General features: G+C 38.1%; 1 protein-coding gene across 1 annotated transcript; it reads left to right on the top strand.

The window, feature by feature from the left end:
• Positions 1 to 523: 523 nt before the first annotated feature.
• Positions 524 to 15,148, top strand: dnmt3bb.3 (DNA (cytosine-5-)-methyltransferase beta, duplicate b.3). The gene is made up of 24 exons (XM_059527524.1): positions 524 to 720; positions 1,195 to 1,292; positions 1,603 to 1,682; positions 1,817 to 3,300; positions 5,562 to 5,709; positions 9,999 to 10,100; positions 10,196 to 10,299; positions 10,387 to 10,440; positions 10,566 to 10,709; positions 10,796 to 10,903; positions 11,188 to 11,329; positions 11,453 to 11,761; positions 11,848 to 11,892; positions 11,975 to 12,054; positions 12,510 to 12,622; positions 12,879 to 13,062; positions 13,146 to 13,230; positions 13,337 to 13,482; positions 13,605 to 13,695; positions 13,967 to 14,115; positions 14,287 to 14,372; positions 14,462 to 14,531; positions 14,638 to 14,759; positions 14,848 to 15,148. The coding sequence occupies exons 3-24, from the start codon at positions 1,679 to 1,681 to the stop codon at positions 14,987 to 14,989; spliced, it is 3,912 nt and encodes a 1,303-aa protein (XP_059383507.1). The 5' UTR covers positions 524 to 720; positions 1,195 to 1,292; positions 1,603 to 1,678; the 3' UTR covers positions 14,990 to 15,148.
• Positions 15,149 to 15,546: the final 398 nt, after the last annotated feature.

Genomic DNA, 15,546 nt, shown 5'->3' with positions numbered 1-15,546 from the left:
AAAACTTTGGTAATAATAAAGAAACATGATGATTGCAATTGTGAATTATGTGAATATCCAGAGTCTGTAGAGCATGTTATACTTCAATGTCCTAAATATCAGGAAGAAAGACAAAGATTCACAATTACAAAGAAACTGTTAAGATTAAACTTAGAAGAAATCCTACAAAGAAGCTCAGGTGAAATATGTTTTAAATATATATTTAGTTTCCTAAGGAATACAGGACTAATTAAAATAAAATAAAAATATTATTATTATTTTAAATTGGTTAGATCCAGTACCACACCCCAGTCCAGCAGGTGGCGGTAATGCACTATTAAAGTTAATTGCCACCCGCCAAAAAAAATTGAAAGAAGAAGAAGAAGACACGCGTATTTTGGATGGACAGTCACGGCAAAGTCTTCCAGTGTGTAAGAAGACCTTTAGTCTTATTTCACAATATTAAGAAGAGAAGTAAGGAATAGCAGTATGTGTTAAGTGTTTACATGAGTGTCCTGTGTGGACGTATGGTCGCTGTTAGAAGGCCGCTTTCTCTTCATTTACAACTGCATCCGTTTCCTCTGTTTCAAGTTTTCGCGGTAAATAGATGAGGAGCTGATGTGCGCAGTAACGCTTTCTCAAAATATTATCTTCCAAGTGTCACGACTGCGTTGTACACATACCAGTTGTAAAGACGTCTTCATTTGAGAGGCCCTCGTTCAAAAAGAGGACGTCTTGTCGGTTTGTTACTTTTCCTTTCAACATTTGATGTGAGCGGTTTAACATTTTCATAATGCCCTCACATTGCACATTCATTGAATGACAATAGTGTATACAGCGTTAATTAATGTAAGGTCAAAGTGCAGAAGCGTGAACTGACTAGATGTTCAACGTTATAGCCTAACGTTAGCTGAATATAGCGAAACAGGATTCAGTGTAGTGAGAAGCACAACAATCAATATGCATGTTGCGCGTCTGATATCAGCCCGCGCCTGATATCAGCCCGCGCTTTCTCCTGTCATCCACAGAATACTTAATTTAAAAAATAACGGTCAGTTTATTACTCTTAACCGGCTTATCGATGTCGTTATAAAATAACTACTTAAACGTATGGGGCTAAATATGTATTTGTGATTTCAGGGAGATTTTACACATCTTAGTTTTAGAATCCAGATCATATTTTGCAGACTGAGATTTCATACAATTTCTTTGCAGATTTTGGAAAAGTGTCGGTGAAAGTCAATACTGGAGAATCTCAGTGAGCTGTTGGATTTAATTAATGACATACAGTCAAGTTTAGCTCACCTGCTCAGGTATTTTTACTTCCCAACCAATCAAAACACATTTTGAATTGTTTATACCAGTCATGTTGTCACTGATGTCAAATTATTTGTGTGAAGTTGGTTATGAAAGTTAAAAGATCTTCCCCAAACATTAAAAAAGAGACACATTTCATCTTAAATATGAAAGTCTACATGATGTTTTTCCCAGGTTCAGTCTGATGTGGTTCCCCTTTGAATATGTTTATATAATGATTTATAATGTAGTGTTTTTAATAATTATTATGATGTGCAGTGATCAGTATAATTTTTTTAACCCCTGTATTTGTACCTCTTTTTATAGGAACTGGAACAGACATTGTTGGTGAATGGTAACATCCTGAAAACATTAGATTGGTTTTGCGATCGCAGAGCTTGAAATGCGTAGGTGTTTACTTGCAGTCTATATTTGTTGATTAAGCATATTGAAAAATGAAATATGGTCATTGGTCTTGTAAACTTAATGCCATTTTTATGACATTTATTTTTTATGACGTTTGTCATTCTTTTAATTATAGCTAAGAAGAGGAGACGTTCATCAAGGCTCAAACAGCCAAAGTATCCAAACCAGGACATGAAAAATGCTAAAAAGAAATCTGATAATTCTTTCGCCTGCAATCCAGCCACAATGTGTTTCATCAGACGGTATGGCTCACCTGATGCTGGACCACACTTTGCCAGTGGCAAAGAAAGTCAGAAATACTGGGAAGACATTACAGCTTTCTGCCGTCAGACTCCATACTGCCTTTATTTATACCATGGAGTGGAGATTCAGGAAAAGGAGGCCAGTGTGGTCTTGTTGGGTTTTTTTGACAAAGTTGCTGGAGAAACCAAGATCAGACTGCTTGATGTTCTTCATCCAGAGGAAGAGACTGCTGATGCCATCTGTACCTGCATTGTGGAGATATTGAAGAAGTTTAGAATACCTCTAATGAACATGGCAATATTTTATTCAAATTTCCCAGATCATGAAGATCTTCTCTCAGGTCTGAAGTTGCTGAAACCTGAGATCGTTTCTTTATGTGGACTTACAGATATGGCAGGACGAGTGTGTCACAGCGGTGTTGAGAAAATGGAGATTTCTGGCCAGATTGTGCATCTCATCACAGAGATCTACAAGCACTTTCCATCTTTTCCAGATTCTCTACAAACTTTGCTTGAAGATGTTGCTTGTTCAAACGTCTGTAATATCCTGACGTCCCAATGCTCTCTTTTCTGGAGAATCATCCAGAAAATGACTTTAGCTTGGTCAGACCTTGAGAAATACTTTGGATCTCTGGATGCAGATGGAAAAGTAATCTGTCGTCGTCTTAGTGATCCCAAAATAAGACTCAACGTCCTGTTTCTTAGCCACGCTTTGCAACCGCTTTGTGATTTTCAGGAGAATATTGACCGAGGTGTCAGCGTGACACAGCTCCTCCAAGATGCTTCTCAATTAGTGAGATTCTACACGGATAGTTTCCTCAGACAAAAAGCAGCAGAGTTTTTTCTCAGAAGAGGAAAGACCTCACTTATACAGGAAACAGTGGGACATTTACCTAGAGGAGAGGTTGAAGTTGGCAAACAGGCTGCTGACTTTCTCCTGCAACGCTCTGAAGAGTTAACGGACTACTTGGACACATTCCACAGTTCCATCATCTCCTTCTACACGACTGTGACTGTTAATATTGTTGAAAGTTTACCCTTCCCAGATTCCTGTCTGAGAAATGTGTCATTAGTGTTGTGTCCAGGGAAAAAGCTTGAAGTGACGGGCAAAACAGTCCAAGATTTAGGTGTCTGTTTTGGGGTTTGCTCAAGCCCGGAGAATGTCAGCTTACTCACAGATGAGTTTTTGGAGTATCAGTTCCTTGATGGAGGTGACGCACACCCAGCTGACCAGTCAATGGAGGAGTACTGGAAGACTGAGCTGAGGATTATGGGAAGGACATCTAGTTTTGGGAAATTAATCGTTAGCTTGTTGGCATTGCCCAGAACATTGAAAAAAGAGATCATTTTTGAACAGGTGAGTCACTAAAGTAAGAAGAGCTTGAGAAACCAAAATATAATTTATCATATATCTCTGTGACAAAATGTGTTTTCTCCAACCACTTTTAATGTAAAGAGTTTATGAAAACATATTTAGTTTTATCAGAATTAAGGAAACTGTGATTATAGGTAAAGTGTCCTAGAACACTTATCAGTTTGAGGAACTGTGACCTCCTTTAACCCTTAAACAGCCAAGAGTGGAAAATGATAAGCAAAAAATATTTTCATGTAATTTTTTACATCATCTGAGCTTAAGTAAAACATATCCAAAATAATTTTTGAAATATTTGATATATTTTGGATTTTATGAGTTCTGACTCCCAGGTCACGTTGTCTGATTAGGGTATAAAAAAAGGACCAAGTCATTAATCTGTTAACTGTTACTGGCCTACTTGCCACTGCATGTTTAAAACGATTATATCCTATACTTTACCTGATGCAATGTTGACAAATTATATATCATTCAAAAGCTTACGAACTCAAGATTCAGCCTGTGAAAACCATTTTGAAATCGGACCTTGCTTTACCATAAAAATGGTACTCGGTTACCCCCCATTTTTTAAATAGGCATTAAAGTGCACTATCCAAGATTTCTCTGTGAATTTCACTTCTATCTCAAAATAACCACCAAATATGAAGTCCTGAGACTCAGACCTTTCCAATGATATGTTTGTTGCCAAGATTATAAAAAGTCTTGGTTCTAGAAGACCGTAATGCATAATGTTTTATGACACTTGACCCTGCCCACTAAGGGGGAGCTTACCGCCATTAGGTTTTAAAGTACCATTTCCATGGTAAAGAAATGTCCGACTCCAAAATGGTTTTCACAGGATGAATCTTGGGCTTCTAAGCTTTCAAATGATATATGATTTATGATGATTACTACAAGATTTAGTAAAAGACAACAGAGAAAAAGACAACAACAAAAAAGAGTGCCAAGCGTCCCACAGGTGGGACAGTGACAGTTATGGGGTTAATTTCTTTTACCAAGCTCCTCACCTAGTGGGTGGTGTCAGGTTTTGTATTACACAATTTATTTGAACTACTTTATATCTAATCTTGACAAAACGCATATCATCAGAAAGTTCTGAGTCTTACGGTCCCATCTGCTAACTGTTTTTTGATATTGAGACTGAAATGTATAAATTTGATACAGGAGAAGGCATTAAAAAAACACCCAGTGGCTATTTTTGGTACAACGCCTAAAAATCTCATGGGAAGTTACATTTTGTGATATCAAATTAAAATTTAGAACACAAATTGGTTAGACTTATGACTTTGATTTGATAGTAATTTTAGAGTAAAAATTATTTTGTAAAATATATATTTTATATAAAATATTTAGAGTACATTTTGATTTACAGTAAATGTAATCATTTTTGAAGTTACTTTTTCTTTTTCTTTTTTTAAAACAAGAACAAACTTATGTCTATATTCCAAAACATTCTTAAATTACAACCATTTAAATTTAGTGTAATGTTACGTATATTCTCAATATACTCAATACTCTCTTTTTTTATACCCTAAACAGGCAACGTGACTCAAGAGTCACATAGATTTCAAAACGTGCTAAATAACAACATTAACAACATATGACTAAATGTTTTTCTTCAGCACCCTAAGACAATGTTCAGAATTAATGTTAGCAGTAATATAATTTTTTTCCAAAAGAAAAGTAAGTTTAATATATAATTAACTACCTCAAAATCTGAATGTTCTCCACCACTGGCAGCCATGTTGGATTTAGATCAGGCTGACTAATATACCACTGAAAACCTGAAGCAAATCATGTGACCAGCATACTTGAGACAGACCAGGCATTGATAAATGATACAAGGATTTAATAAAAAAATTGTTCTTATGCCCCCAAAAAAGACAATAAAAACTATGTGACTCGTGGGTCACGTTGCCTAATTTAGGGTTAAATACTTGTAAAATTAACTAATTCAGAACATTTAATTCAAGTACGTTTGGAGGTGTTTCCTGTAGCAAGAATTTTATCTGGCATACAAAAATGGGTGGAGAAAAAAAGCCTACTTATGAAAGTATGGAAATTCATATCTGTGATCCAGAATATTGGGAGCTTGAGCTTTTTTGAAATGGACCAGTGATCTAGCAAATGTATAGCAACATGTTAACAATCAAACAGACCACTTTACCTACATAGTAATGAACAAGCTTTACATAAACATCTAAAAGTTTGGTTTTTCTATTTGTGTGTGGCTGTCTGTATCTCAGGTGTTCCCACAAACTGTCTCAGATCTCAATGAGAGGAAAATGGAGGACTTGGAGAAAGACATGGCTAAAGATGATGTCACAGACAGCAGCTCATATAAAAGTGCTCCATCACATCTCAGCCCAGAGACTCAAGGGAGCATCACATGCGGTAATTATGCACAGGTTGTTGTAGCGACCTTTAAATTGGGGTCATATGATGATTTTTTTTTAAAGATCATTATTTTGTGTATTTGGTGTAATACAGGGTTTCCGCGGGGTCTTGAAAAGTATTAAAAGGTGATAAATCAATTTTGGGAAAATTAAGACCCTTAAAAAGCATTAAAAAGTCTTATCACGGCTTTATAAAGTCTTAAATTTTGAAAGTATTTTTTCTGAATTAGCTGTCCAACAGTTTGAGTCCCAAAAACATCGTAAAAGTGTGTGAATTTAGTCATTTCTATTTAAAAAATGAACAGGTACATAAACTAGGCTATTGTGGGTGTGTTCGTAAATTGCCTATGAGAGTACCAGAGCGGGCAGGCGGGCGGAAGTTCAAAACCACGAAGTACGCTCTGGCGTTCCCAGTGCGTATTACAACGCACCGAAATGTTTTAGGTTGGTGAACGCATGAACAGAATGGGGAATTGCAAATTTGCAGCGTCCTGGCTGGAAATGCCGGACTTTAAAGAGTGGCTGTAGCCAGTCGAGGGGAATATCAGGGAGGCATATTGTACATTATGCAAGAAAAAAATAAGTTTTGTGTCAATGGGCATTAACTCGTTAAAGTCCCACATGTGTTGTGCTAGCCACAAAGCCGCTGCTAGCCGCAGAGAGCGTCAGCTCTCCATCGCTAGCTTCTGTGGTAATCGCGTTGCACCACCACAACCTAGTGCCAAAGTCGTTACACCACAGGCAGTCGCACCTGAAGCTACAGCTACGACACGGGCTATCTCTGCTTCCTCATCTTCTGCAGCTGACATCAGAGTGGCTCTGGGCGGCACAGCAACACTGCGTGCTGAGGTGTTGTGGTGTCTCCACACAGCGGAGAAACACCATTCACTGAACTCAAACGAAAAGGTGGCTGAAGTTTTCAAGGCTATGTTTCCAGATTCGGATATAGCAAAATCGTTCACTTGTGGCAAGGACAAAACTGGATACATCATACGATTCGGGTTAGCACCACACTTCAAGCAGGAGCTCATCAACACCATCAACAAGGCTGGCCAGTTTGTTTTAATGTTTGACGAGTCGCTCAACCAGTCAACAAAAACGAAACCGCTTGATGTCCACATTCGATTCTGGGAAGATGACCATGTCCAATCTAGGTAACTCCTGTTTAGAACTATATATTATATATACTATATTTTTATTAATTTCATTTTCAACCTATTATGTGTTTTGAGGAGTGTCATATTAATAAAGATATGCTCTGGCTAGGTACCTTGGCTCTCAATTCTTGGGACACGGAAAAGCTGTCGACCTGTTGCATCACATCAAAGTAAGTTAACTTACTAGCGTTTCAACTTTTATTTTTGATACTTAGGCCTATGGACAATCGTGTGGCTAAAGTGTAGATTAATAGATGAGACTGGGATGTGGCAAGTGACTAAAAACAGGTTGATGGGGTTAGGGAGGAGGAGCCATGGATGATAAAGAGGTTGGTTGACTGTCAGAAAGTATAAACATGTATAAATGTGACACACACAGTGGTGTGATAAAGGTTACTGTTGTGTAGATCTGAGATTTGTGTGTGTGTGTGTGTGTGTGTGTGTGTGTGTGCATGCGCATGCGTACATTTATTTGATTATGCGTGTGTGTGGTTGCTGTGGGTTCTTTGACTAGCAGATTGTCTGAAGTTGGTTCAGAGTGAAGTTGGTTGACCAGACTAGCAGTTCAGTTTAGCTTGAATGGCTTGTAAGTAATTGGAGCACATTACCTGGATGTACAGTGAAGAACATACACTCATGTTTGTTAGTACCACTTGTTTGTTTCACTTACAAAAACATATTGGTGTGCTAATATTGTATTTTTTGCTCCAAGAATTTGCACACCAAAAACATTTTCTTATAACCATTTTACATATAATATGAGTGAAAATCAGGCTAACGCCACCTTCACACTGGCAGTTGAAATCCTCTCCGATACGGCTACAAAACGACCGGAAGTCATTCATTTCCTATGGAGATTCGCAGACCGCATGCGAATGGCTACGAACTGGGTCCGAATGAGTGCGGTGCGGAAAAAATCTTGTCCGTTGGTCATCCGGATGCGTTCAAAAAATGTAACTCTTGCGAAAGGCTAAGGACGGTTCCTATCCGACAATTCCAGCGGACGTTGGCGTTGCTATGGTACTGATAAACAAACCTGAATTCATAACTTTTAATAAAATAATGATTTTATAACGATAAGTTGTCATGTCATTAATACAATTAAAATGAATAATTAAATATTGTGGCCCCCGCTCTCGGACACACTCGGTCTCTCTCGCTCGAGTGCAGGGTTGTTGCAGCCCTATATACCACTATATCACATTTAGCTGACCTGACATGCACATTCAGATACAGACAATATAAATCGTTCTAATCTCTCCGCCATTTTTGTTCTACTCGCTTCCGATGCTTTTCAGCGGTGTAGTACGACGTCCACTGGGGGAGTATTGCGTATTACGGAGCTGATTTCAACTGCCAGCGTAATACCTTACTGAATGCCAGTGTATTCAAAAATAAACATAAAAGGAATATTGCCATTAATATACTTGTGTTTATTTTCAGGAATGTGTTGCAAAACTGAATATGAGGCAGCTTCTCTCCATCAGTATGGACGGCCCAAATGTCAACTTGAAGCTTGCAGACCTCCTCCAGACAGAGTATGCTGAGCTGTATGGAGCTCATCTGGTTAATGTTGGAAGCTGTGGGCTTCACACCCTCCACAATGCACTGAAGGCAGGCTGTGAAACATGCAACATCCTTGAAAAGTCGATGGAAGTTTTGAGGCTATGTGACAAGATAAGTTAGCCAAGCAGGCAGAGAGGAAATCTGGGACATTAATGGCACAACTGATCACGAAGTCCAACATCCTCAGAAGACGTAGTAAAGAAAAACGGAACGAATTGGTCCAAACTGAGAAGCTGCTGGGAACAAAATCAGAAGAACTGAGGCACATGTCAGCATGATTGTTGTTGAGGGTGGAGCAAAGTTTTGTTTTGTTTTTTAATAAACTTTGCTTTGATTTACTATCCCAGCCAATTTGATTTTTGTATCAGAGTGGTCTATAGTCTTTATCACAAACTAAAACTGTTAAGTTAAAAGTATCACTGATGTAAATGGTTACAGCTTGAAGTGGCGGTGAGGTATTAAAAAATATTGAGAAGGTCTTGGAAAAAGTCTTGAAAAGGTATTAAAATTAACTTCAAGATTCCTGCATATACCCTGTAATAGAATGTTTTTTATACCCTGCTTCTCTCAAATGTGTCGTTTTCTACAAATTCCCTCCTTCTGACAAGTGCAGTCTGCTCTGATTGGCCAACTGACCCAGTGCATTGTGATTGGCCGAACACCGCAAGCACTTGTCAGAAATGTATCGCCCCTTTCATTAATCTCGAGCTACATCTTTCAAAATAAATGTAAAGACAGTTAATAATGTCCTTAGTTTTATCATCAGTTCAAGCCAAAAGAGGAACAGAGTGGCGTGACAGTGATGAAGTTCGTATGTGTTTGCAGTACTCAAGCCACTGATGGTTAAGACGGCTAACTCCACTCTGTGACCATCTCGCGCTCTCTCTCTCTCTCTCTCTCTCTCTCACTCTCTCTCTCACTCTCTCTCTCTCTCCCTCTCTCTCTGTGTCACATGTGCACACGCGAAGCACAAAACTCTGCATTTGAACATTGAATAGCAAATACTTAAACTAATAACAAAACATACTTACAGTAACTGATTCAGAAGTGCCAGATTGTGTAGCAAAGTCAGAATGACCTCCTCTCCTAGGTTCACGAAACTGTCGTCCATAAAATGCTTTGCTGTCCTGTTGTAAGTAATCTTAAAGATTCCTAAATGCATCTGCTTTCAGAGGCCAAATAAAGTGCTTTTGCGCTCACCTAGAAACACACAGCATCTCCCTTACATGGCTACTTCAACACTAACTTTGGTTACTGAAACCACACCTTCTTTCTTTGTGTAATATTTCCACATAGTGACATGGTCATGTGGGGGCATGTTAGAATGAGCCATTTTAGGGAGGTGTGGCAGTCTTAACTTTGATAAAGAATATCTCTTTGGATTTGAGACTTAATCTTTGCAACTTTACAGATCTTCATTATGCACCAAGAGCTTGTAACACTCCAAAGAGCAAGGAGAAATTTCAAGCTTTAAAGATGAAAGACATGTTAGATCATTGGAACTTGACAACAAGGTTGTTAAAATGCTATCTAAACTGATCTCTTAAATATGCTTGATTCTCAGATGGCATTGCCTTATGGGACGTGGAAAACATTGTGGCAATGGAAGTGGAGGATACTGTGCCAGTCTCTTCTGATTCAGACCCAGAAAGTCAAAAACACAAAGGTTTTATGCCTTGCTCAGATATACCAGCTAGTGGTCTTTTATCTTTTCTGAAACTCTAGGACATGACTCAAATCAAACTCTGTCTTTGTTGCCAGGACATCATCCAAATGTGTCCATAGATGATGATGATGACAAGTACAGCAGCAGTGATGACGATGATGATTGCAGCAGTAGTGATGATGATGTCATATGGACTGAGGTATATATGTAACAGGTATTTGCAGAGAAGGGTGTTGTATTATTTCTGGATATCATGAATGAAAACACGCAAGTTTTTCTCTTCCAGAAAAGAAAAGGAATCATCTTGCATAACAATGAGAAAACAAACGTTCCATACCAGGTAACTTCAACATCTATAAAATAACATATTTTTTTATTATATTTGTGTATTGTAGTAAAATATTCTGCACCTTAAATATCACAATAAAAAAAACATACTGTGTCTAACAATAACTGTGTTTTTAGGGGGGTTACACGGTGGGTGAAATGGTTTGGGGGCCCATTGAGGGTTTTGGTCTCTGGCCTGGACTGGTTCAGAGCTGGGACAGCAAGACGCCTTGTGGCTCCATGCGTAAAGTGGTTTTCTTTGGGAGCAGGATGCTGTCAGAGGTACACATATGAGTATACAGTCTTTTTGGGTTTTGCTTAAATTTACTCAATAATAAAATCATGCAGTGCATATTTTTCTGTTTTAGATCCAAGTAGATGACCTCCTGCCCTTTTTTTCCTTTGCTAAGTGCTTCTGTTCTAATTCCTTCGCTACTGTAGCGACATATAAAGATGCAATCTTCAGTTCTCTGCAGGTAATGCAAATTGTATTTCACTAGTACCATGTTTTTAGTGCTCTAAGATACATTTATATTGGTGCAATTTAGTGTGACTGTTAGAGTCTGGAAAAACAAACCTTGGAAGCAGTCCCAGCATTTTGCTGTAATTTCACAGATTTTTCACACAATTTTTTGTTTACTCTTTCAAAAATCTTGATTACTGTTCCTAAAACCACGGAGACCTAATAATTTTCCATGCAAATATGTAAAAACAAACACTTGTAGACATGTAAGAAATGTTTTATGATGTTATGGTCTAGGTGGCTTCCAGGCGCAGTAGAATGTTTTTTACTCCTGAGGCGGACTCTAAGGATGAGTTGTTCAGAGTCATGATGGACTGGGCTTTTGGAGGTTTTAAGCCATCAGGTCCAGATGGACTTCGACCTCAATCAGAATACAATGGTATGCAACAGATTAGCACTGAAAGAAACTCTTTGACCATAGTTGTGTATTTCAGTGCAAGGACTGTAGGATTAAACTTCAAATTTGTTGTATTTACTGTGTTCATCTTTTTTCCTTTCTTAGAACAGGCTTTTAAGCCACGATCAGTGAATGGGAATGTTGGATCCTCTCCAAACTACAAAGACCATAGAGAAAAATTATTTAACTTAACTGTATCTCTGAATAAGCTCCCTGAATCTCTGGACCTGCACAAACGTTCGATAAACCTTGGGGAAAAAAATGTTTACAGAAAATTCATGCATCCAAAGTGGAATCAGAGATCCTCGCAGACAGTAAGGACTTGTCGAGAACAGAAACGTACTTACAGGGATATGCTTCGAACTCACTACGAAAGTATGCAGGTTGAGTCCAGACAGAACAGCCAAAAAAGATGTATGTGCACCATTGATATTTATTAAAGCATTATGTAAACTTAAAAAACAACAGTTAATCTGGTGTTTATTTGAATTTTTTCACAGATCAAATGGTGCATAAATTTCTGGAAAACAAGATAGACATTAAAGGTAAGAAGCCCTTTCATAAACAGTGCGGTATCTATTGATAATGAGTGAAGTTCATCATAATTTAATTTCTCATCACCTTCAGAGTTCTGCTTATCATGTGGGAGTACATTTGTTGACATCATCCACCCACTCTTCGAAGGCAGCCTGTGCTTAAAGTGCAAGGTAGAGTGAAATTGCACTGTTGTGGTTTCCAATGAATCAGTCAGTGAATGTAGGATTGCCAAGTTTCTTACTTGCAAACAGACACCTGCTCTTGTTTAATGGGTCTGGCTCTTTCAGCTATTGACAGTTGTATAAAATCATCTGTATAAAACTATACTCTGCATAAAGCTAAAGTCCCTTTTAAAGCAAGTCAGTTTCCTCAGCAAGCTTTTGGTGTGAGTACAGCTCCTATATGAATCATTGAGGTCATTACTTTAGCCCAAAAAGCTAGTCCAACTAATGCATATGTGCATGAATTACGAGTTAAACAGGGGAATGCGTGTATGATTCTGATTCTGATGTGAACTGCATTAAATAGGCAATAAACAAGTGAAGTGGGACTTTTAACTACCACTGAGCTCTACAGTTTCTCCCATTAATTTTTCTTAGATCTCTCACAAAGCTTTGTTTGTCAGTTTAATTTCGCAGAGACACTGTACAAATACGATGAAGATGGTTCTCAGTCGTACTGCACCGTTTGCTGTTCAGGCGTGGAGGTCATTCTGTGCGGCCATCACAGCTGTTGTCGGTGAGTTTGTTTGTGTTGATCACATAAGTCTATAAAATTCAAAAGGACTTGTTTTAGGTTTATTAAAACAAAGAATCATTATACATTTGAGATTCTGCACTATTTCTCTGCCCCTAATCAGATAAGTAAATTGAATCACGTTAATGCATGTTAAAGGGTGCTGTGATGCAGGATAAACAAAATTGGACTAAAATAAAATTTGCAAGGGAAAAATATTAAACTTTTGTCCCCAATCTAATTTGGTCTCATTCTCTAGCTGCTACTGTGTGGACTGTCTGGATATCCTAGTGGGTGAAGGGACATTTAACCAGCTGAAGAATGTGGACCCATGGACCTGTTACCTGTGTGCACCTGAGAGCAGCTCTGGAGCGTTGAAACCCAGGCATGACTGGAGCATCCGAGTGCAGGAATTCTTTGCCAACAACAGCGCCATGGAGTTTGTTAGTCATCTTATACAAATATTGGATGATCTTCCTGATTTTGTATTTGTATTGGTTCCAACAATGACATTTGTCCTCCTCAGGAGCCCCACCGTGTTTACCCATCAATCCCTGCTAACCAGCGACGTCCAATCAGAGTCCTTTCCTTATTTGACGGGATAGCCACAGGTAAAACTTGCCAAATTACTCAACCACTTGTACTGTAGTACACGCTTCTTATAGTCTTTTCTTCTACTGGTTATGTGGCAAATTTACATACATTTTTATGTTCCAGGATACCTTGTTCTGAGGGATCTTGGCTTTAAAATGGGAAAATATGTGGCCTCAGAAGTTGATGAAGAGTCTGTTACCATTTCCATGGTCAACCATGAAGGAAAAATCACTTATGTGAAAGATGTTAAGAACATAACGAAAAAGCATGTACGGTTACAAAATCACTTTATCAACATTTTGGTTTTTTTCTGTCATTAAATAATAAAATTTATGTGCACATCTGAAGACGACCTCATCAACACTCACCGAGTTTCTCTTTCATTGTTCAGATTGACAAATGGGGTCCGTTTGATCTTCTCATTGGAGGAAGTCCTTGTAATGACCTGTGCACGGCCAATCCCCACAGAAGGGGCTTGTTTGGTAAGACACACCTGATGCATGTTGCACAAAAAATAACAAGCACCTTCTTGATCTGGCAAAGTATAATCTGATTGCCTTGTCTTTATTGGCAAAAAGGTTGGGGAAAACTTGTCTTGATGGAGCTGCATAAGCAAAAACTTATCAAAGTGAACACGATTCACACATCAAATATAAGGATTGTGTTGAATTAATAAGCAGATTCAACACTTGATCTCATGTTAAAACCGATCGCACAGTTTGTGGCATCTGAGAACCTCTTTACTCTCTGCAGAAGGCACAGGGCGGCTGTTTTTCGAATATTATCGGCTTCTGAATATTCTAAAGCCAAAGGAGGATGATCCACGGCCGTTCTTCTGGCTGTTTGAAAATGTGGTGTTAATGGAAAACAAGGTTAAAGCTGACATTTGCCGCTTTCTGGAAGTAAGTGCACTTCTTTATGTTGGATATAGGTTTCATAAAGACTCTCAGCATATCTTATACATTTAAAAAGCTTGTATGTTTAGTCTGTGAGATTTTTCTTGAAACTTGGGATCAGATTTTAACAATGTTTAGCCTCATGGTGTAGTAAGTGTTTGTGTGGTTCGTTTTTAGTGTAACCCTGTGCTCATTGATGCTGTGAAAGTGAGTCCAGCTAACAGAGCAAGATACTTCTGGGGGAACATACCTGGCATGAACAGGTGCGTTAATCACTTCATATTACTATCACATTAACATGTAAATTAAATTAATGTGATTTTATGATATAGTTTTATTCTGTTTTGCCCAGACCGATCGTAGCATCTCAGAAAGATAAACTGAGTCTTCAGGAATGTCTGGACCCTGGCCGCACTGCAAAGGTTTTCTCTTGAGCTTCTAACCAAAGATATGCAGTATGTAATTATTTCAATAACATCATTACATTTGATTGTGAGTGCTGACTCCATGTAATTTACCATTTTGCAGTATGAAAAAGTTCGCACTATCACCACACGGCCAAACATACTAAAGCCGGGCACTGATGACCGGCACTACCCCATCATTATGAATGGGGAAGCTGATTGTCTGTGGATCACTGAATTAGAGAAGTAACTTTTCCTTTTTCTGCTATGTCTTGTCAAAATTAATTCCCAATTATGTTTGATTTATGCTGACTCTCACACTTGTCTTTGTCAGAATATTTGGATTTCCGAAGCATTACACAGATGTGAAAAATTTGGGACGTTTGCAGAGGCAGAAAGTATTGGGGAAGTCCTGGAGCGTCCCTGTCATAAGACATCTTCTAGCACCTCTGAAGGACTACTTTGCTTGTGACTAGGCCCCCTTGAAATGAACTGAAGTTTATTGTGCCTTTCTTTTTCTTCATGAGTAAAAAGACAGTTTGTCACTTTTCATTGTTTTAGCTAAACTTAGAAACCTGGTAAATGTGTGTAGTGCTCTGTAAAGTGCCAAGATAATAAATACTGTTTATCTTTGTCTTAAGAACTAATTTAATGTTGACCAGTGACTGAAATGAAGAGTTCAGTAATTCAAGCTTTTTTTTATTTAATTCTTCTTTGTTTGTTTGTTTAAGCTCCCTTGATAGTTTAGTACTTATCTAAAATAAGTGAAGTGTCTATTTTTAACAAATGTTAGGAGAATAAAGATAATGTTTACCCTGGAACGTTTTCTTTTTTTTCTTTCTTTAAACTTGAGTTTAAATATCTGCAGCATTTTTGCTCAGAAGTCCTAGTTATTCTCACAATGCTGTTAATTTTATTTAAATTACCATGGGATTAATAGTATTTTGGTTTTTATTTTCAATAAAACGTACCTTGGGTATTTGAGTCTTCACTAAATAAAACGAGCACGAGGACTTTTATTTTGAAATGTGAT

The sequence above is a fragment of the Carassius carassius genome, chromosome 37 (assembly GCF_963082965.1).
Source record: "Carassius carassius chromosome 37, fCarCar2.1, whole genome shotgun sequence".
Taxonomy (NCBI): domain Eukaryota; kingdom Metazoa; phylum Chordata; class Actinopteri; order Cypriniformes; family Cyprinidae; genus Carassius; species Carassius carassius.
This window is presented reverse-complemented; position numbering and strand designations above follow the sequence as displayed.

Excerpts from the sequence above, each read along its gene's own strand:
- dnmt3bb.3 (XM_059527524.1), top strand. Across the intron at positions 10,904-11,187 it reads CAATCTTCAGTTCTCTGCAG|GTGGCTTCCAGGCGCAGTAG; the intron begins GTAATGCAAATT and ends GTTATGGTCTAG. Across the intron at positions 14,760-14,847 it reads TGGATCACTGAATTAGAGAA|AATATTTGGATTTCCGAAGC; the intron begins GTAACTTTTCCT and ends TGTCTTTGTCAG.